The 22,304-nt window shown below is 34.3% G+C and overlaps 1 protein-coding gene across 3 annotated transcripts in view; it reads left to right on the top strand.

The window, feature by feature from the left end:
* The window catches only part of LOC142353469 (synaptosomal-associated protein 25-like), a 64,575-nt gene that overhangs the window by 8,070 nt on the left and 34,201 nt on the right, over window positions 1-22,304 (top strand). The window contains exons 1-4 of one of the 3 annotated variants that reach the window (XM_075405723.1): window positions 4,129-4,274; window positions 4,467-4,587; window positions 13,335-14,019; window positions 17,039-17,268. In XM_075405723.1, coding sequence (XP_075261838.1) covers window positions 13,840-14,019; window positions 17,039-17,268 — 410 coding nt within the window. In that variant the 5' untranslated portion in view covers window positions 4,129-4,274; window positions 4,467-4,587; window positions 13,335-13,839. Of the gene's footprint in view, window positions 1-4,128; window positions 4,275-4,466; window positions 4,588-4,947; window positions 6,522-13,334; window positions 14,020-17,038; window positions 17,269-22,304 lie in introns of those variants that run through there. The other 2 variants (XM_075405722.1, XM_075405721.1) reach the window with 2 other exon arrangements.

Genomic DNA, 22,304 nt, shown 5'->3' with positions numbered 1-22,304 from the left:
TGCATCTTAAGCATCTGACAATCTGTCTTTTAAAGTTTCTCAGTACTGCTACTGGCATCACTTGACGAGGACCATCAGACCTTTTGATGACCTATCAATTAAGTGGCGGTTCTGTGCGGCCTAGTTTGTACAGCAATGCTAACTTACTTGAAAACAATTTATTTTTATTTTATATCGCTTTTCGTTTCATTGCAAATGCCTTTATATTAGTTATCAAAACTGATCCAATTCTAAGAGGCATGAGAAATTGCTAAACGATCGAAGTTAAGATATGAAGTCGATGTCTCAGTTTAGAAGTCATACAAAGTTCAATTTTTACTTGAACTTTACTAAATTTTTACTAAATGTTTCCACTTGTTGGTGTGTTTAGTTGTTTTGAGTCTATTCAACACTTCAAGTTCGAAAAAAGTGGACAACTATGAAGTATTGCAAATGCTATAGCTGAATGTCAGCAGAAATGCAAATGTTATCGATTATGCATTTTTTATTCACCAATTTTGATTAAAAAAAATCTTAGGGTAACCAAAATTAAAGTTATTGATGTTTTGACTGCATTTAAAAGATTTGAAATTTTTAAAGAAAATATTTCTCCTGTTGATTACTTCCAAAAACCTTAGTTTGATTGCTTCAAATTTATTGGTTTCAAGGTGCCGTTTTTTCCGTAGTCTTGAAAAATGACTTCTAATTTCACCAGAATCTACCTTGATCTTTTACCGCCCATTGAGAGGGGATAGCGACCAGCATTAATAATAGCTCACCCAAAAAGTGGGTAGTTATCCGAATAAATCGAGTGATAATTTCGCAGAATGATTGCTTCAGTTCTGACGCTGAACTTTTATGTCACCCAATGGGAGGGGACTTTATATGTTAATGGATTCTTCTCGACTCACCCAATGAGAGGGGAATTGAACACATCGACGGAGTAAACGAAGAAAGAAAAAAAGCAATTGATGGAAATAAAGAACAGGAGGGGACGATAAACTCAATTAGTAGAATGCTGACATGGTAATACTTAGTTCATTGCTGACCTAAGTATTACCATGTCAGTTCATTGCTGACATGGTAATATAATACTTAGTTCATTGCTGACATGGTTCTAATTTAAATCAACATTCTACTAATTGAGTTTATCGTCCCCTCCTGTTCTTTATTTTCATCAGTTGCTTTTTTTCTTCCTTCGTTTACTCCGTCAATGTGTTCAACTCCCCTCTCATTGGGTGAGTCGACAAGTTTATATATATATCAGTTTATTATTTTAGAAAATGTTTTTTGGTTTACAACTATTGCAACAATTTTGCGGCCAATTTGCGTAGTCCCAAAAGGCCAAAAATGTTGACAACAAGGTTAGCAATAGTGGCTCTCGTTCTAATCCTAGCATAAAATTGTCAACAGAACAATATTTGATGGATACTTTCTTGCGATCAAAATGAAAATTTGGCCGAGACGTTTGAAACTGAGATAGCCGCGAACTAGCGGTAGTGATTCATAAAGTCTTAAAAACAAAACAGCGTAGGCATCTTAAACAAAATTATGGCGAAAACTCATTTGTTTCAATGCGCAGTTTTTTTCCGTAGTCTTGAAGAATGACTACTAATTTCATCAGAAGTTACCTTGAACTTTTATCGCCCGTAGAGAGAAGGGATAGCGCCCAATATTAATAATAGTTAGCCCAAAAAATGGGAGATAAATAAAAGCCGAATAAATTAAGTGATGATTTTGCAGAATGATTTCAACTTTGAAGCTGCACTATTATGTTACCCAATGCGAGGGGACTTTGTATATTAATGGATTCTTCTCGACTCACCCAATGAGAAAGGAATTGAACACATCGACGTAGTAAACGAAAAAAGAGGAATTGATGAAAATGAACTAGGGGATGATTAGCTCAATTAGTAGAATGTTGATTTAAATTAGAACCTTGTCAGCAATAAACTAAGAAATATGTATCAGTTTATATTTTGTAAAATGTTTTTGCTTTAACTACTATTGAAACATTTTTGGCTGCAAATTCGCTCAGCCCCAAAGTACCAAAAATGTCCATAACAGCGTTAGCAATATTGGCTCTCGTTCTAATCCTAGCTTAAAATTGTCAACTGAACAATATTTGATGGATACTTTCTTGTGATCAAAATGAAAATTTAACAGACATTCGAAACTGAGAAAGCTGCGATGTAACGCTAGTCGTTCATAAAGACTCAAAAACGACATGAAACGGCATCTTGGTCAAAATTACGGCAGAAATTGAAAGTCAACTGCAACGTTTTTTTTTTGTAGAGGTAGGCCCAAACAATTTTTCAAAATTTTAAACGAAAGGTGACCATGTTGTTATTGGGAATCTTTTTGCTTCATCGTTGTCAGGCAAATAGAATTCCGACAGAAACATTAACAGATTGATAGGGGACTAAAAATGGGTTCGATTATCAGCCTTTGCATATTTTTTAACCCCTCTCTTCCGCAATTCGTTTAATATCTTTTTCGAAATGCACAAAATATGAATTATGAAACAAAACGGAACTCGTTTTACAGTGGATACTAGTGTAAGTTTTTTTTTAAAAAAAATCAAATATTCGGAGGCCAAGTAAAATTGACAATAATATAAAACACGAGAACAGTCCGTTTTGAAATCCATTTGCCAAATATTTCTTGAGCTAAACCAACAAACTGCATCAATTGAACACTCATTTTACGCGATACTAGATATTAGAAGTTGACTTTTCAAACAAAGTTTTCATCGTATAAATTATATATGAATATCAACTTCCAAAATGTGTGGCTCAGTTTGTACTTCAAACTTTGAGAGAATGAACTTTCTGATTATTAAAAAAGAGGATCGGAAAAACATTTTTGCATGGAAAAAGCAATTATAAAGACGAAAACTTTTTCTCTTTTTGAATTTAGGTAAGGAATTTGAGGCAATTAACTGATGCTTTTGCAGGTAAAAAAACTTTTATTCAAGAGACTTAGTTGCTGCATTAAAACTTATCTGTCAAATTTGATCGAAAGAAAGAAGCTTCCAAATTTTTGTTTTATCACCTAAATGTTGATGCTGCATTCAGATGGCCCTTCGGAAGATAATTTTAGGCCAAAAATAGTTTAACCTGAACCGGTCAGTGAAACTGATTTAGTTATCGAAAATAACCTACATCTAAAATACATTTCGAATGAAATCTCTTGATAGGTTTTGTTTTTTAAAACATTTATGGCCATATTTGTTTTAAAACAAATATGGGTAAAAAGAGTGAAAGACTGTTTTAATACCCGTAAAGCGATTTTGGCGCCAAAAAGACATTTTCCGATTTGGACAATTCCTCGAAAAAGGGGAATGAAAAGTTCTTTTCCTTTTTTCGAGTTTTCAACATTAAAAAAATTAGTCTCTAAATTTTTGTCCCCAAAATTTTAGCTTCTTTGCTAGCCCTGGATTTCCGTTTAAATCGTCGAATCGAGACATCAGCAACAAAAGAACTAAAGATGGCATATAGTTCTCAACTCTTCAAGTTATTTCAATTTATTTTAGATAACGATTATAGAACAGTTCTATAGCTCCAAAATTTCGTCCATTAATTACATGTGGAAATTTTAAAAAGTTGTGAAAAATCAAAGAAATGTTCAATACGTGGAATTTCGCCTTGAGAGTTTACTACCCAAGCTTTCCAAGTCCCATGCTTTTGTCACTAATCTTAAAAATTATGGAAAAATGGATTTCTTGCAACAACTGGCAGCGGCAACGTATAATAGCTTTTCCTTGGGGATTGTTTTAAGGAAAACACTTACTGTATTGTAATTTCAGTTATGTCGCTTGAAACTTGTCTGCGGTTGTTTTTTGTATTCATGTATGCTCTCACACTGGGGTATAAAAACGTCTGAACAGTGAAAAGGCTGACTATGTTGTTAAGAGAAAGAAAGAAAGAAAGAAAGAAAGAAAGAAAGAAAGAAAGAAAGAGAACTCTAACCAAACGTGAAGGTATTAATGCATGGGAATGCTTTGTTTTTTGACAGGGAATAATAAATATAAATTGCTCTCAGTTCCCAATATTTACTATCATATACTTGAAAAGTGCTTGTTCCTTCCAGCCCCCCTCCCTCATTGGATCTGAACAATTGACAAAGAGTGGAAAGAGCCCGCCTTCTCTTCCATTTTGTAATTCATTATTCATTGTCACTTTTTCCTCTTTGCAAATATTTTCCCAACTTTTACTCTCTCTATGTAAAGTACTCGTGACAGATTTTTCCTCAAGGATAAAAAGATAGCCGTTATTTCTGCTGGTCTTATTCGGGTAAATTTACTTTTAAAAAATCCAGATCTGGAATTTTATCAGTAAAATTGTTAACACTAATTATCCTAAGCATGTTTGTGAAGTCTTTCTAGAATTTTGTTGGAAAAATAGTGGCGGGGGGGGGGGCTATTTATCCATACGATTCTGGTAAATTTACATTAAAAGTTGTTGAGAAATGTTGATTTGTTTCAGGTTTAGATATGGGTCTATCAAGTTTCTGCTGGGGTTAATGTATTAGTTCTTGTTTGGCGTCTGCAGCTACTACCGCGTCTGTTATTATTACTCTACTTTCTATCTTTCTTGGATAAAAAAGGTTAGTGGTAATTCTGATGATGAAATAAGTCTCGTTTCCATGTAGTCTTTTTCGCTAGATTGACACCGTTTTCATTGATTGCTTTACGGCTCTGTTCCCCCCGCGTGACCCATTATGTGAACAATATACCTATCACGTGAAATAAACGGGAGAACATTTTCCTCAAAATTGCGAATCAATTATCGTTTTTAGCTTGTAGATTTTGAGGAAGGCTGCTTTAACTATGTTAAGGCGAAAAAGCTATGAGGACTATATAGTTTGGTTTATTGTTTTATATTTTACTGTTTTTCTTTTTTTTTGTGCCTACTATTTTTGTGCGAGAATTTTAGTTGAGAAACTACCAACCAATTCTTTCTTTCTTCCCCGTTTTTCCATCAATTTTTCCCTTTTTTCTGATTGTGACATTCATAATATTTGTAATATAATACAAAAATTTTGGCAACATAATACTCAAATGGAATATTAGGAGCAGAATTACCGCTGTAATGTTTTGTGCTGTGGCTTGATTTACTTTTACTACCTCAAAATACTCCGCACCAAAAGTGATTAAGGATAAAATAAAATAAAATTTACGACTGCTTCCCGATTTTTGTGCTTGTTTTCCTTTTGCTTGTTCTTAATTCGATTTTGTGTTGAATTAGTGGGAGCTACAATAGCAGTAAGTAAGGAAAAATTGTGTAATTTTTGCAATTGGTTTGTTAGCCTATAAATGTAAAAGTATTGTTTAATGGTGAGGTTGGAGAAGAGAAGGTGACTGGTGTTTTGAACAAACATTGAATAATTTGCGCCTAAATTTCCTTCTTTCTATTTCGCATCCTGTTTTCATTCCATTTTCTACTCGCTAATATTGATATACACATCAGATTTCTTCTTATGCCCCCCCCCCTCTCTGTTTTTCTTCATATAGAGCTCTGCTAAGCTTGGCTCTTTCTCTATTCTGTATTTCTTTTTTCCTTTTCTTGCGTCTGCGTTAGCCTAATTCTTTTTAGTACTAACCACCTTTAGAATATTCTCTGAAATTTAAAGCGACACAATATTTTGTCTTAGAAGAAGACTAAAATTTGCTCTGAGAAAACGAAAAGGCAATTATAGTTCTCTTTTTTCGCTTTAAACGCGCTTCATCGGCTTATGTTAGCGCGCTTATTTTTGCCTTGAAATTTGTTCTCACCACCAGCTTAGAAGGGTAACATGGTTGTAAGAACCCTATATCTCCTGTAATTACACAACAGATTGAACTAGTAGGCTCTGCTGGTACTATCTCACTAGGCCCTCCACTAACCCCCGGCTACTTTTTTTCCCACTTTGTCTAGATACCTCTCAAGTACTGTCCTCCTTATTTCTTTCTTTTTTCTCTCCTCTTCGGGCTTCTCTGCAGTTCTCTTTCTCAACATTATTGTTGGTTTATCTAACAACATAGACAAAAAAGTGAGTTAGTGTAAGAACGCAAATCGAACTGGTTGTATTGTTACTCCCTATTCTGTAATAACCGCTTCTGAAAAACTTCAAAGTCAACATAACCGTACCTTCTTGCTACTAATACTTATACTTAATTTTTACTTCCTTAATTCTTTTTTTCCTCTTTTACTGCTTCAATTTTTGCAGTGCCCTAACTACTCCTACAATATTTCAGTTGCTACATCACACACTGCTCCAAATATTTCCCATTAGGTATTCACTTTGGCGCGCTTTTATCACTTTTTCACTAAATAAATTTCTCAAATCTAGTATATGAGCAGCGCGCTCTTTATTATCTGTCTTGACTTTAGCCCGAAGAGTGGACAAATCTTGGACAAAGGCGGCCTTCGTTTATTCTCTTTTTGTTACTGGGTTGACATTGTGCGTCATAGAGCTAAGGAGTCTTTTGTCATTAATTAGCTTAAGGATTCAACTTGCGTGGGAGTAAAAGCTTTCCTGGTAACTTGAGCTCAACTAAGGTCAGTGTGAATTACAATTTTTTACCTTCATTTTTTCAGTTGTTAGCATGATAAAACATTAATAGTTATGCGATAATTGTCGAGAAATAAAATTTTTGTAGTAATTGAAATTCGATAAATATTGGCAGTCTTTCTGGTTACGTTATTGACTCTTATTGATTCTAAGAAAATGGAGCTGGAGCTCTCTCGGTTGACTGATTTTGTGAAAATTTTTATTCTGTTTTTTGGCGAATGTAACATCGTAAATGGATTGAATATGTCTGCAATCTCTTTTTCTGTCCGGTTGAAGAAGATTAAAGCGAAATGTGATACATTTCCTTATCCCGAATTGGATTACTCGATACATCAAACCGAAAATTAAAAGTGAAATTTGAATTATTTTTAGGCTTTCAAATTCAGATCACATTTTCGAATTGACCTCATATCAACAAAACAAAGATTTGTGTACAAATTTTCATTTTTTTACTGAACTGAAAATAGGAAATGTGGTTAAAATATGCTTAAATACAGTTCCACATTTTACTTAAGCTTTGGCGATCGTTTTCCTAATTATCACTGCAAAATGTGGCCCAACCAGGATAAACTACGGTTCAAACTTGTTTCTCTTTCGTATGGCCAATTATATTGAGCTGGAAATGCATCGTCAATTGCGGATTATAATAGTGAATTGATTGTCTTCCATGCAAGTAATTTTTTGCCCAAATTATATGAATTATTCTGTTTTCATATTTCTTGGGGCTATTATTGGCCTTTTCCTGGTTTTTACGACTCGAAGAGGAGTACTAGTTTTCTTAGGTTTTTATACGACTCGAAGAGGAGTATTGGTTTTCTTTAGGTTTTTTTCCCCGAACGCTTCGTTCAGACGGTGTTTTGACCGAAAAGCGAAAGTGAGTAAAATTGCCGTGCGATCTAATTTTTGTCTGAGTGAGAGGATTTTTGATCATCTGCTGCGTTCAGTGAATGACTTTTCGACAATGAAATGTGTTTTTGACTTTTTTAAAATGTGTTTTTGACAGAGTGGCACATATACATAACGGTTTTTAGCTGATGTCTAATTGGACCGTTTTTGGCTTGTAATTTGTTTACTTTTGTGAAAAGAATTTTTTGACGTCATACTAAAATGTAGCCCTCTGAAATTGATGCCACAGTGATTTCCAGAGCCTAATAATGCGTCTCAAGTTCAAAAATATCTGACATTTCTTGAGTTTTTATTAATTGTTGGTTTTTTCCCTTAGTTTCTTCTTTTTGGATCATTCTGCCGTCTTATCAGAAATCAGTTCTTATGGCAACTTCCCATTGATAATTCATATATTGAGTGCCTCTTTCTACCGCGAGGTAATTTTCCATAAAATTGTGCACATGCTAATCCGATTTTGCTGTTTTTTTAATCATTTCTCAGTTTTCTTGTGTTTTGGTTTAATTTTCTGAAATTAGTCTTTTTATGCAAAATCAGGGTTTTTGATTTCGTTTTGTTACAGCACAAAAAAAATTACTGAATTTTTAAAATTTTGGAATACAGTTAAATTTGTTTTCATAAGTGCAGTTTTAAAGTTTTTTAACCTTTTTTTGCAAAATGTTTCAATTTTTCCAATCTCTGAAATTTGTTTCCACTTTATTTTAACCTGTACAGAAGGATAGCTTTTAGTTTTTTCTAAGTCTAAAATGCTGATTTTCAAATTGTATTTGCTTCTCTTCATTTTATATCTTTTACTTTCGATGTTTAATTTTCAGTCAAGTATTCTTTTTGATTTCTGTTTCTTACATTGTCTATATCCGTTACACTGTATCATCTATCAGTCTGGCATTCACCTATTTTATTCGTTTTGCTTTTTTCAGTTGTTGACTATTTTAAGGATTTTAGCTTTTTCTTAGGATTTTCTCATTTCTCTGGCTTGCAATTGATTTCGTTTAACCGAAAAATTTTGATTTATTACAATTTCTGCAGTTTTGTTGGCGGGATGTCAGTATTATTTTTTAACTTTTCTTGCCTTGAATATTTTTCTTTTGCTTGTTTTTTCAAGATAAATTTAATTTTGAAATAGTTTGAGTTCATTTTGTCTATCATTTCGTTTAAATTCATATTCTCCGAGGAAGAAGAATAACCTATATCTGTCTTAACTGCTGTGATTAAAAATTTTAAGTGTGATTTTCCAGTCTTTGTTTTTAGTTTTCATTTTCGGCTGAAAAATTAGAGTAGTTGCTGAGTTGTTTATCTGCCTTATGTTTTCAAAATGTATTTTCGGGTATTACAGTTGATTGCGGAGTTCTAGTTTTGTCAAGACCAGCTACCAGAGTTATTTCATGCCAATTTATAGCGCTGCCAGGTGTTTGAGCCTATCAGTACTTTGACTATCCTAAGAATGTTGGACATTTTTAAAGTTACCAAATGTTTTCAATATAATAAATTGGTATACGTTAGCAATCTTTTCAAATCAAAGCAGGTGAGGCTAGAGTTGATGGTAATAAACAAAACGTTATGCTATCATTTGCAATTACGGGTTTTTGGTGGTGCTTCCGGAATTCTTCCTATGTTTTTTTCGTCGAGATTTTTGTTACGACCATATGATGTCACAGCCGAATCAAATCTCCGTTTTGTTCATCCATTCGTTAATGCAATTTTAACTGAATTGCATTAACGAATGAAATGGTGAAGCGAGTTTGTTTTTCACTCTTGGTGAAGCGAGTTTTTTTTTCGTTCATTCGCGTTATGAAATTTTGGATCACACGTGACTTACATCACTCTCAAAAATGACTGCCTAACTCTAAAATTTACTTTTTACTTTAATTCAAAAAGACAAGGTCAAGTGGGTGTGTGCCACTATAATTGAAGGCTATTTGAGAGCAGCTATTAGAAGCAGTGATAAATTTGACAGATTCCTAATCAAAATGTAACAAAATGAGCATTTAATAAGAATTTTTTGTCTGTTTCTTTTGCTATCTTTTTGAGACTGCAGATCTACGAAGCCATTGCAGCTTTTCTCTAGCAGTGTGTCAGCTATGTTTTATTTCTTTCACTCAATTTCTTCATATTTCAACTCTATTTCAGAGTTGAAATATGAAGAATCAAATAAACAGAAAATTAAACTCACATCGGTTGATTTGAGCAGTTTTCAATTGCTCTCAAAATTAGTTTTAGCAATTATTCAAGCCCTGTCTGTCTTTTTATGCGCTTCACTTCGTCAGCCCCCATCTCATTCACCTCTAAACCCTCACGCTGTAGACCCCCCAATCGGTTCAACATCAACTCCTTATGCTAGTTTCCTAACCACAAGCTGGTTGCTACCGCAGCCCACCGCTCGACAATTGTTTGAGAGTAAGTCGTCCGACGTTAGTCGGTTATGTTAAATTGCTCTAACATCTAGCAATCGTGTTATTGCTTTTAGTAATGTTATCTCCCTCTTGTGAGCTTCTTTAAACAATACTTCTTAAAGAGTACCGAAAACATCAGTTTTCTCATGAATTTGATTGAATAACTGACTAAAAAATTGATCAAGAACACCATACTATTCATAATCTTAATGAACGCTTACATATTGTTGAAAGCAGCAAGTTTAATCTAAAGATTCTGTTTATTAGTTAGAATAAAGAATTTTATCCATTGAGAGGTACCAGAATCGACTATTCTTAATTTTCACTAACCTGGATGTCCCGGAGGACGGTAATGTAGTGCTAAAAATCTTACATTTAATAACCGGAGTGGCAAGGTAAGCCTCAATGCTGATCAAACTTTTATAGCGCGCGCTTTAAGGCAACCGATATTTTATAAATTGCACTCAAATTTTGTATTTACAACAAAGATGTATTTATAACAAAGAGCGAGAGCGTCATGGCTCAGAGGTTTCAGAAACGTTGCTGGTCAAACATTTTTCAATTACGGAAGGCTCGCAGAAACAGACTCTCAAGTTGAAAAAGGCACGTGAAATAAGTATACAGTATTGAATCCGCAAGTCAGAGTTGTGGGCATTTGATGGAGAAATTACCAAGCAATTGGCAAACGGGGTGAACTATCCGCGTATTCCAAGAAGCCACAGAGCCATTTTGAACAAAATTGCCACTGATCTCGCATATTGCAAGAATGGTAAAAGAATTATGGTCGATGACAGCAATAATTATGTCGATGCTGCCTCAAAGAAACAAAATGTTGGTTTCTCCTCAATTACACCATCCGGCAAATTAATCAACTTTCAAATCTATTCGTAAAAAAAACGAGCATTAAAAGTTGAAAAGACAGTGATAGAAAGCATAGGACTTTTACAGGTATTAAACGAACTTTTTGCCTCAGTTGCTAAAAGCTTTGTCCAGAAAGTGCCAAATACTGAGAACCGTAACTTCGTGAGATCAGAGAATCGAACGATGTGTTCGACGAAAAAAAATAACTGAAGTGATGCGGGAAATTCGAGGCCTCGACTCTTCCGCATCGCATGTCGGAGATCTAATATCTAATAATTTTTTTGGAAGTTTGCCTGAATCCTAGCACCTTCTATCACAAATCTAATAAATCAGTCGTTCAACAATCGGGAAAATCAGATGTCAAGAAAGGTATTGTGCTTTCGCTTCATAAACGAGGACCAACATCTGATGTAAAGAATTCTCGGGCCGTTTCTATCCTACCGTCTTCAAATAATTTTTTTGAAAAAGTTATGTTCAAGAAATTTAGTGGGATTATTGAAAATTTAATATTCTCATAAACGAGGACCAACATCATTAATATTCTCATAAACGAGGAAATTTAGTGGGATTATTGAAAATTTAATATTCTCATTAACGAGGACCAACATCTGATGTAAAGAATTCTCGGGCCGTTTCTATCCTACCGTCTTTGAGTAATTTTTTTGAAAAAGTTATGTTCAAGAAATTTAGTGGGATTATTGAAAATTTAATATTCTGCATGAAAAACAGTTCGGCTTTTCGATCTATCTTAGCACTAGACAGTCGATGCAATTTCTAGCGTAGTTGAAACTATCTGAATTTTCTTAATTAGAAGAACTTGGTTTCCGTGATCCGGTTTTGGAATGTTTTAAATCTATTATGTTGGATAGGACAGTGTATTACGGAGTGAAGTTTTTTTCTGCACTACAGAGGTTGCGTCAGAAAATGAAAGGAGTTCATCAAGGCTCGGTCTTTGTACCCTTGTTTTTTGTTACTTAATTGATTTTTTGGATGCTTGTAGATAACTCCGCACTTGTTTGCTAATGACACTTGCTTGCTTTCTTCGACATGGTCCTTTCGTGAAGACCTAAACGCAGAGAAAACATCCTTTTGGATGGCTACATTCAAAATAAGTCGGAAATTAGCCGCTGGAAATGAGAAAAAAATAGCAGACGATAATATGTAGACTGCCTTCTAGAGAAATATGCTTGTTTTGAAATATTTAGGAATAATTATTGGCTCTCACTTAACATTTGAAGGTTACATAGTTTGTTTGCAGAAACTTTGAAATTTCGTTGTTTTGTCACTATTAATGAAGTCATGCAACTATAAAACCCTAATTTTGATTTATAGACGTACTGTTGTCCGTCTTTGAGTACGGAATTTTGATTTATGGATGTACCACACTTGGTTATATACAGTTACAAGAGAAAATTCTAGTACTGATTTTATTTCAAGAGACCTTATGACTCAATGTTCAACATTTTTTCAGATTGTAGCTTTTAACCGTTAGTGAGCTGTACTTGAAACGTTTGCTCAAGTTTAGACTGAAGTGTTGCCATAAGGATCATGAAGTTCTTGATGATGAGATGTTGAATTTGGATTGTAATCACATCTGTAGGACACGTTTCAAAACTGCAATTTATTCCTGAATTATCGAAGAATAAGCTGACAACAATGTTATTTGAACATAAGAGTCAAATTTTATTGAACTTTGTGCTGCAGAAAAAGATCGTGACAAATGCTGAAAAAATGACTTTGCGTGAAATTGAAAATCTTGTCAATCGTTTCCAATCTTGTTTGATATTGCAGAACAGTTTAATTAATGAACTTCTGTTCAAGTAACCTGCTTTTTCAATTTTTTTCTGGGGGCGTCTCATAAAGAAACTAGAGTTCTCCTTAGAGTTTGAGCTTAGATCGCTTTTTTTCAAATTAGTTCTTGTAATGAACTATTTTATAGCGTGTTGTACAGTTGGCATGTTAATTTGTGTTCAGATTGTTTTTAATGAGACCATTTGGACTACTTGCCAACTAAGGCGCTAGTTTGCTCTTTTTGCTGTTTTTGGACAGTCATATACACCCACTCATTGTCCTAGTTATGATTTGTGTGGTGTCTGCTAGGATTTGCGGAGGTGGCCTTATAAAATGGATGTATCTCATTCTAATACCCCGTCAGTTATTACTAGTTATAACCAGCCAGTGTGAATGATAGATGGAAGGACGAGAAGGAACTTTTTAGGATTGTCTCGTATTATGAACTGAATATTTATAACTGTTTCAGTAGTATGCCCCCCTCCTTGTCAGCATATTATGTTGCCAGTTAATGTAGCCCAAAATCGATAACTCTCCGAAGTTGACTGGCAGCTGTATTAGGGGCTGTTTTAATGCTGTGGTAGGGATTAGAAAAAGATTTCAGAACTAAAATGACCAAATCATTTAGATCAAATGTGGCCATGCGCTATACTGGTATTTTGTTATTGAGGAAAACCTTTTGTCAGGGTATGTAACCTATTGACAAAGCGAAGACACCTTAATGCGTTCAAAAAGACACGCCTATGAGGTAGAATTTTTCACGGGGGCAACCAAATAGTTCCGTTTTTGTTTTAATTTGCTCTTAAGACAGTCGTCCTCTAAAAAGTGTGACGTCATTTGTTTGTGTTTCAGGTGTCTTCATTTCTTTTCTGGCTGCAATTTCATCTACACTAGTGTCAATTCATTATTATTCTCCTTATTTACTTTCTTTGAGTTCTCGTTCCTTTCCAGTTGCTGAGGTTACTTTGCATTATACTACTGCTGACGCACAGTTGAAGAATTTTAATTTTAATTCCTCTGTCATATTCTGCACGAGTGCAAGGTCAAAAAAAGCCATTAGCTTTTAGCCATAAGACTTTTTATACAGCCATATTTGAAGTTATTATAAATAACCATTTCATTCATATCTACTCAAAAACTGTTTATCTGACTGAAGCTCGGTTTTCAAGCTTTTAACTTTCTGGCTCGTGACCCTGCCAAATATCTGTTTCAACTATTTTGACGACTAAAAAGAGTGATTGTATTTGTTAGTGTAGTTACTGAGGCGGGGTAGTTTATAACCTAGTTATTATCCAGTTAGTAATAACACCTAACCCATCTATATCCACTTATTCAATAATACATTTGATATTACACAATGGAGGAAGAGGCAGGTCACCAAAACGGAGATGTCCATTCCCAGATTAACGCCATTACAGACGAGTCTCTTGAATCCACGCGGCGGATGCTAGCACTCTGCGATGAGTCGAAAGAGGCGGCCATCTCAACGCTCGTCAACTTAGACGACCAGGGCGAACAACTGGAAACAATAGAAAAGGTCAGTGGACCAATAGTTTTGTCGTTTTTGTTCATACCTCAAGAAGGGCGGAAGTAAACATTTTATTGTAAATATATTTTATTTTATTCACGAGACAGTGTTTTTGTCAAATAGCTTTTTGAGTAAATCAAATTTTTTGGTGGTGGAATATTTGAAAACTTGATAAACTTCCTATTTGAAAAAATATGTTGATAGAACCAAATATTTTTCATTTTTCTTAATATAATTTTCTTTATTAATTTGAAGCGTAAGCTATGCAGTAGGCTATTATTTTGAGGCGATATTATTTCATACCTTTTTTGGTGGCTTCGATTTTGAAACTGGATTAACACCGAGGGCATAAATTTCCGGCGGAGTCTTGAACCTGCCTTTTATAGTCTGACAATTGCAGTTTTTCTGGTGTTTGTTTTTTACTACTAGTACAGACTACTAGTCCAAAACTTGTGTTAATTTTATGTGTATGTGTTGATAATGTCAACAACATCTACAACGTTGAAATTTGCTGATCTACTCAATTTTATTTTTGAGAATGTTAGTTTTTGACTTTATGGGGCGAGGAAAGGGTTTTTGGCTTATAGAGGTGCCATTGTATAATGCTTGAATCCGAGGTAAAAATGTCAGTTTTTGAACTGTTTTAGGATTAAAGTTGTCAATTTCTTTTAATTAATAGCCGCCCTCATCTTCTCAGCCGGCTATTATTGCGCTCGTATTTTTTTTTTACTTCGTCAAACTTTTTTTCGCTTTACCATTTTGCCGCTTTTTCGACATTTTGCGTGAAATCTTTTTGACTTCTCTAGGCTAGTTTCTCTCTTCTCTCATTCTGCTAAAAGTGAATTTGAACATCAGTTGCTAAGCAAAGCAATTCAAAATGAACAGAGTCGGTATAAAAAATTGAAGTCAGAAATAGAAACGGGATAAACCCATAAAGCCCAATTTTAGATGACCGCTATTTGAACGTCGTTCCTATAAGTCTTAATTACCACCTCTAATGCTTATTGGTGTTGATAGTAGCCCCTGTAGCCTCTCTCTAAGAAACAGAAGTATGTTCAACTACGAAATGCCATCAAAATAAATCAGACTTAAAAAATATTTTTGTACAAAAATCTTTTTTTTTTCAATATCTTCTGTTATTTCAATCCCAATCATGCTTATTGGAATCAACGGCGGCTATTTTCCGGCAATCTGCCGGGTATGTTTATTGCTTTCAGATTTTCAATTGCTTTCAAAGATCGAATCAATTATTAAAAACGTGATGGTCTTTTATTATGAAAAAATTTTGCTTGACTGTTTGTGCGCTTTGATCTGGAACTTTCTTTGACTTCTTGAGTGACTTTTTTGTTTTTGAGTGATCTAAGTTGCTCTTATTGGTAAAAGCGACTGTCAGCTACAGAAAATTAAAGCCATTCTTACCTGTGTCGTTAAGATGTCAGTTTGTCAACCTGTAGGACCTGTTTTCGAAACCATGTGGCATCCTACGCCCCTTCTAAATTTCCTTGGTCTGTCGTTTGAGAGCAATTCATCCGACGTTAGTCGGGTTTTTTTTATATATAATTTGAATGTTGGTAATGCGGAATTGAGAAGGATCAAAAGGTTTTTGAGCAACAGGAGTGTGGAAAAAATGGTGTTTAAACGAAATGTTTTTCTCGATAGTGGTTTGAGCAAAAAATAGTTTTCTGAACTTTGCTTTTTGGTTCACATTGTTGTATAAAAAATTTTTGAATTGTAAGTCAGGACTTGTCCTGCTATGCTTCTTTGTTTCGTCTGAGTTAGCCATTGTGTTGCGTTCTCGCGCCGCTAACCTCAAAACAGCGAGTTTGTTCACTTTTTTGACGCTTTCCAACTAATTTCTATATGTTTGATGTCAGATGTGATACACACAAGCTTTGAGTTTTAGTTGAGTTGCGTGAAATTTTTTGGGGATTCTTTTCAAGGGAGATTGCTGCTAATGAGCGTCGCGACAATGATGTATTTCGGTTCATTATTTGTTCCTATCTATATTCTAGGAACGCAACGATCTTAGCTGCGTTTGTTATTTTAGGTTTTTTAATTCCTAAACTTATTAATCGAAGTATTGTTATTTTTATAGGTATGTATTGCTAATCTCCACCTTTAGAATTTGTTGAATTGTAATGATCTTTTGAATGTTTTTAAATGTCTCCTGATTTTTGAGCTCCAGGGGTAGAGGAAATTTTCTGAGCTAGTTGATGTGCCATTATGTAGTCTCTACCTTCTGAAAATAATTTCATATTGGTTTAAATTTGTTTCAATTTTAATGTTTTTGTTGTTATCTCTGCTTTGCACTCAGGAGTCAATTAAGTTTTCTCTTAGCTTGTAGCTCTATTATATGATTGTGTTTTGTTGAAGTGGTTGATACTCAGTAATATTAAAAACTTTCCGGTACTTTGTGGTGAATTCGTGTTGCTTATTTTTTTAAGAAAGAATTTGTTTTTTACTCTGTTTGGATACCAGGTGTCGAAGGCAGATTTTTTAGTTTGTAGTTTTAGTAGATTTTTGAAAGAGTCTCAGTTTTGGAGTAGTTACCTAAATTTTTGTAAAGAAATAATAGGAAGATTTCGTGTTTTTTGTCTATTTTGCTGAAGAGTAGAAAAAGTTTTTTCATGTGAAAAAACTTTTTCAGGGATTAAAGAATTTTTAAACTTGTATGGTTCGTTTTGTAGATTTTGGTTATTATGTCTTGATTTTCAAAAAGTTTTGATTTTCAAAAAGTTTTGATTTTCAATAAAAGGACAACTACATTGGAGACATTATGTGCTTTGAACTTGAACATCGTTTTCATTCGCACTCAGTCAAAACACTTCGAGAATTGTAAGCTAAACAGCGCTAGTTGGGTATGTTTTGTAATTTTTAATTCGTCACCTTTGTCATTTCTTTAAAAGTTCATGCGCAATTTGAGTTCCTGATTCGTGGTTCCGTATTCAAAATTTGCACAAGCAAAAATGGGATCAGAGAGACAATTAAAAGTTATATACGATTAAGAATAGTTTCTTTTGGGGTGCAGGGTCTGGACACGATAAACGCTGACATGCGTGAGGCGGAGAAGAACCTGAATGACCTGAACAAGTGCTGTGGCCTCTTCACGTGTCCCTGGATGAAGGATGGGGTGGAGAAGGGAGACGAGTACAAAAAGGTGTTCAAGGGCAATGATGATGGACCCATCGCTGCCCAACCAACCAGGGTCACTGACGACAGGTCGGGCGGTGCCATGATGTCAGGAAACTACGTTCACAAGTTAGTCACGTGCCTATATCCATATGTACGGTACCTTAGTCAACTTTAACAGAATTTTGAAAGGTTTTCGTCGAGGAATTCGGTGACGTTCTGCTGTCTTAGTAAGATATCCAATTATGGTCAACATGTATATTTTAGAGCTGCTTTAATGTTTCAGTAACCGGTATCTTAGTCAACTTTAAATAAAAAATGACGTGCATTTATCATACCACAATTCGATTGAGAGAATTTAGACATTCTTCGTTCTAGTGACTGTTATTCGGACCCGGAATTAGGCACGTTCTGAAATCTTTCAAAAATACCTCAATCAAGCAGCATTTCACGGCTGTTGATGTTTCTGATTAAATAACCGTATAATCATAAAAGGATAACTAATGGGAGAAATTATCGGCTTTGAACTTGAACATCGGATTCTTTCCCATTCAGTCGGGGGTTTCAATTACCATCTGATCGATTCTCAGTCTAGAATGGTCGTTGGTTGTGTGGAAAGAGGAAACTAAATTGACTGACTGTTAAGAACAGATTGACCTTTTCCTGCCTCTTTCATGCCGTATATCATCCCCACTTCCTATCTTTGCGGAAACTTCTGTCACTGTTGGCTTTCTAACAGCTATTAATATTTTTAGGGTAAAATTTAGGTTTTCGATTTAGTTTGAAAACCGCCAATGACAGTGTTCATCGTTCTGTTTTGTACAAGTCAAATTAAATGACAGCTGAGAAGAAATCGGACAAATATAGCAAGGCAAAATGAATATTGAAACGCGCGCGTGTAAGTTCTAAATCCCAGACCCCTATTTCCCAGATTTTCTTCTATACGGTACAAATTTCATAACTTCAAGTTGCGTGTATTACGTGACTTTTATAAAGTAACTTCGAAATTCTGGCTTAGATCTCGTACTGCTAGGTGGATCTCTACGAATGCTAGATTTTCTGTTATTTCGTTAGCGATACAACGTATTATCTCGATGCGTTGGCGGTTGCATTACTTACCGATGAAATGACTTGTGAATTTTATTTTAAAAGTATGCAGCAGTGGGAAAACTGTGATTTGGAATTAGATTATTCTCTGCCATTCTTACGGAGCTGTTGCCATGTAAAAAGTGTCGTTGAAAAAGAGTAGAAAAGTGGTCTGATGGGCTCTGCAGTGTTGCAACTTGTAATTGAAACGAGAGTCGATTAAAAAATAACATCATACATTGCTCAACGACGCGCCTTCGCCTAAGAGTTTGATAACTTCCGGATGGAGGTAACAACCGTGTGATAATCAAATATTCAGATCAATTTATCTCTTCCACGAGTAGAAAATGTTTGTTTCAGTAATTTATGTGATCAAAAAAGCTCAATCATTCTATCTTTTTAGTAATGTCTTCCACTTCAGCGAGTTTGAAATAATGCAGATATGTAGTAGTTGATTTCAAACAAAGCTTGTAGAAATTGCGTAATCAAATATAACAATAAGGGTCGGTTATGTTCGTTCGTACATAATGTTCCGGCTCCGCTCAAGCACAATGTTGACTTAATTGTCTAACAAATGAGAAGATAGAAAACTTTCAAAACTTCATATATTGTTCGAAAATAATTGATTTATTCATTTTAAAAATTGCTTTAAACTCAAACCACTAAACAAATTGGATAATGTATCGTTAGCGGGACTGTGATATCTGCTATTATTACAGACTAAGAGTCAAGACAAACAACACAATCAAAGAAAGCAGCAAACATTATTTACAACCAAAATTATTTATTAATCATTATGGTAAAGTGAACATATATTTTATCTTTCCCCCTTTTTGTTTTTTTCTACTTAATAATTATTCTCATCAAGTACAGGTCCTATATCTTTTCTGTTGAGTACAAGCATATTTGTTTGGTTTCATCTAATATTATGCTGACTTGGAAAATATTTTTATATAGATTATCTATATAAAAATTAACCAAGTCGAAATAAGCTCACATGAAACCTAAACTGAAAAAATTGACTCGTACTTCATCAAAAATGATATGGGGCCTGTCTTTGTTGAGAATAATTAATATGTAGAAAAAAAACAAAAGGGGGAAGTTGAAATAGAGCACATTATGAAAATAATTAATTTTAAAAATATTTTTAGAAATCGTTAAATATTTTCATTTATACCTTTATAAGAAGCCATTGTTTCTGGTTATTATCCAGAATGTCACGCGACTGGAAAAAGAAGCAGATACAGAAATAAAAACAATTTTTGCCAGAAAATGTTGTCGAAGCCCTATTGCCCTAGAATGGTGCCGAATTCATAATTTATTCACTAAAAACTATAAATAGGATCAATTGTGCTTTCTTTCAACACTAAGGTGGTATTTAATTTGTCTCCAATGGTAACTCATTGTCATAATCAGACAAGACTGCAAAAAAGAACCTAAAATGGGAAAGTGTCCCAAAAGCTGTGAAAAACTTGTACTGAAAATATAAGCACTGTTTAAAATATGATAAAGCAGAAGATAAAACAGCCTTGAAGACATTCGATTCGCTTGAAAGAGGATGCGACCTCTCTTATTTAATAAGTTCTCGAATTTTATAAAAAGTCAAAATAAAGGTAGCCCTCATATTAAAATAGTACAAAATAGATTAAATTGTACTTGCTTAGTAAGCCAACGGGACCTGTAATTAGTGAAATAAGTCAAAAGACTACATAATAAAAACGAAAGAATTATGCCCCCTAACACTCCAACTGATGTTGCACTTCCTTTAAAACAAATAATTTGCGATACAGGTAATTTCACAAAACTTTCGATCTCAGAAATGGTGAAACTTGGATAAATAACAACTATTGGCAAAAAATTACTTAGTATTTAATGAAACCATTAAATAGTTTCAATTATAGACTCCTTCATAATGCTACAAAAAGCAACAAATGATGGCAAAACTAAGAAATTTTTAACAATTTATGAAAAACACTGAAACGGCTCCATTAAAACCATGATCTTCAGAAAATACAATATTTATTCATTGGACTTGATTTGAACAAAAATGAGTCCTCCCATGAATTGAACCTCTTAATGAAAACGTCCTGGTCTATGATTTGAATTATAAAAATGCAACACGATTTTTAAGGGACAGAGCCAAAATACAATGGGAAAATCAATAACTGGCAATGCTATTGCTGCATGACTGTTAAAAAACGTAATTGTTCGGATATTTTGGTAAACAAAAATTTTATATCAAAAATAAGTGCTGAATTTTTAAGAAATACGAGTTATAATTAGCGAAAGGACGTCAAGTTGTTCAATCCGAAGAGTTTTCGTAGGAACTGGAGGTAAAAGCTCCCATCTAGTACACTCATCTCTCTTAGTAAACGGAGATTGTGACAGCAGTTTTTGTGTACTACCTGTCATTTTGGACAAAATGGGCTGAAGAGGCATATTTGGTTTCATTTTTTGTGGAAAAAAATCAAATAATTCAGCAACTCTTTTAATCTTTAAACGTAAAACCAATGAGACTCATTAACAAATTTATCATAATTTTAGCAAAATTGATCAAAATTTCGATCAAAAGTGCGACTAACGTTCACAAACTTTTAAAGCTCCGTATCTCCTCAGAAAAAGCGAAAATCAAAAAAAAAATGAAGGGACAAAACAACTACAATACTGTTGTTATAGCTATCACAAGAAGTTATGACACTGCGAGGTGATGCCTATTTGTCGAATAATTTCGAGAAGGCAATAAAAGCGTGTGGTAATGTTCTTAACGAAGTCTCGTTGCGGTTACAACAGTTGCATAACTTGCGCAACACTGCTCCTGATTAGACGATATTTTTATGACACTCCTCATAAAGCAACAATGGCGGAGAAAATAGTCTAATACCAAAGCAGAGTTTATCAATATTTTAGCTTTCACAGTATTCGTCGGGCGCTACCAATTTCATCGGCCAGTTATACAACTGTTATTATGCAACATTTATGCAAGGGTGGATTAAAGAGAAAATAGCAGAGGCTAAAAATAGCAGATGGTCCCAAAATCTCAAAGCATTGAAGCATCCTTATACCATCCTATTTTTTCACTCTCATTTGAAGGAAAGATAATGTTTAATGAAAAAGATTTAAATGATAGTGTTTTCATTCAACCAATTGAGCCTATTGTTTATGAGGAGCCATTTTGGCATAATTCAATAGCTTAAAAGTTAACAAGTGCTCATATAGGTAATTCTCCTGCTTTAAGTTGGCACCTTTTGGATGATATTGAGTTTTCTATTATGGTGAAAAGATGGTTTTAGGATCCCTATCAATTGCTCTCAAATGTATTCATCCTGTTTTATAGTGCAATTTTGTTATATGAAGTTCTTCATAAAAGCCTATTACGATATTCTTAAAGAATGATATAGTTCTTGGCATGTAACCTATTACAGTTTTGATGAAATGTCATTTACAGTTATGGCTCAATAAAATGGCTATCAGCCAATTAGCGTGCGGGAAAGGCAGGTGTTCAGAAGTATCATTATCACTCCTTCCCTTTTTTTGTATACTTTTTTTCTAGTATTGAAATAAGTATACAGGGCAGGGTGTGCTAGCTTTCACAAAATGGGCCTTAAATAAGGCAAGTGTTCACTATTGGTAGTCTACTGGACGTGAGAATGATTTAACAGTAACAGTAATGCGCCGAAATTATCACTCAGATCAATTTATCTCTTCCACAAGTAGAAAATGTTTGTTTCAGTAATTTATGTGATCAAAATAAGTCAATCATTCTATCTTTTTAGTAATGTCTACCACTTCAGCGGGTTTGAAATAATGCAGATATGTAGTAGTTGATTTCAAACAAAGCTTGTAGAAATTATTTGTCTACTCGGGGTTTTACGGGATTATTCGTACTACCGATTTTTTTTGTCTGACACCCTTTAAAGTGAATTTTTCACGCTTGATTTCTGATAAGTTGCTCTCATTTAAGTTTAAAGACGCTCTTTCTGATTGGCGGCAGTTTACTTTTAAAACTCTAATGGAAAGTGCGTCGAAGACAGTTTTTAGATTTAAAATTTAAATCACCTCTTTTTAAATTATGTTTCAAT

This window comes from Convolutriloba macropyga, chromosome 14 (genome assembly GCF_964194025.1).
Source record: "Convolutriloba macropyga chromosome 14, txConMacr16.3, whole genome shotgun sequence".
Taxonomy (NCBI): domain Eukaryota; kingdom Metazoa; phylum Xenacoelomorpha; order Acoela; family Convolutidae; genus Convolutriloba; species Convolutriloba macropyga.
This window is presented reverse-complemented; position numbering and strand designations above follow the sequence as displayed.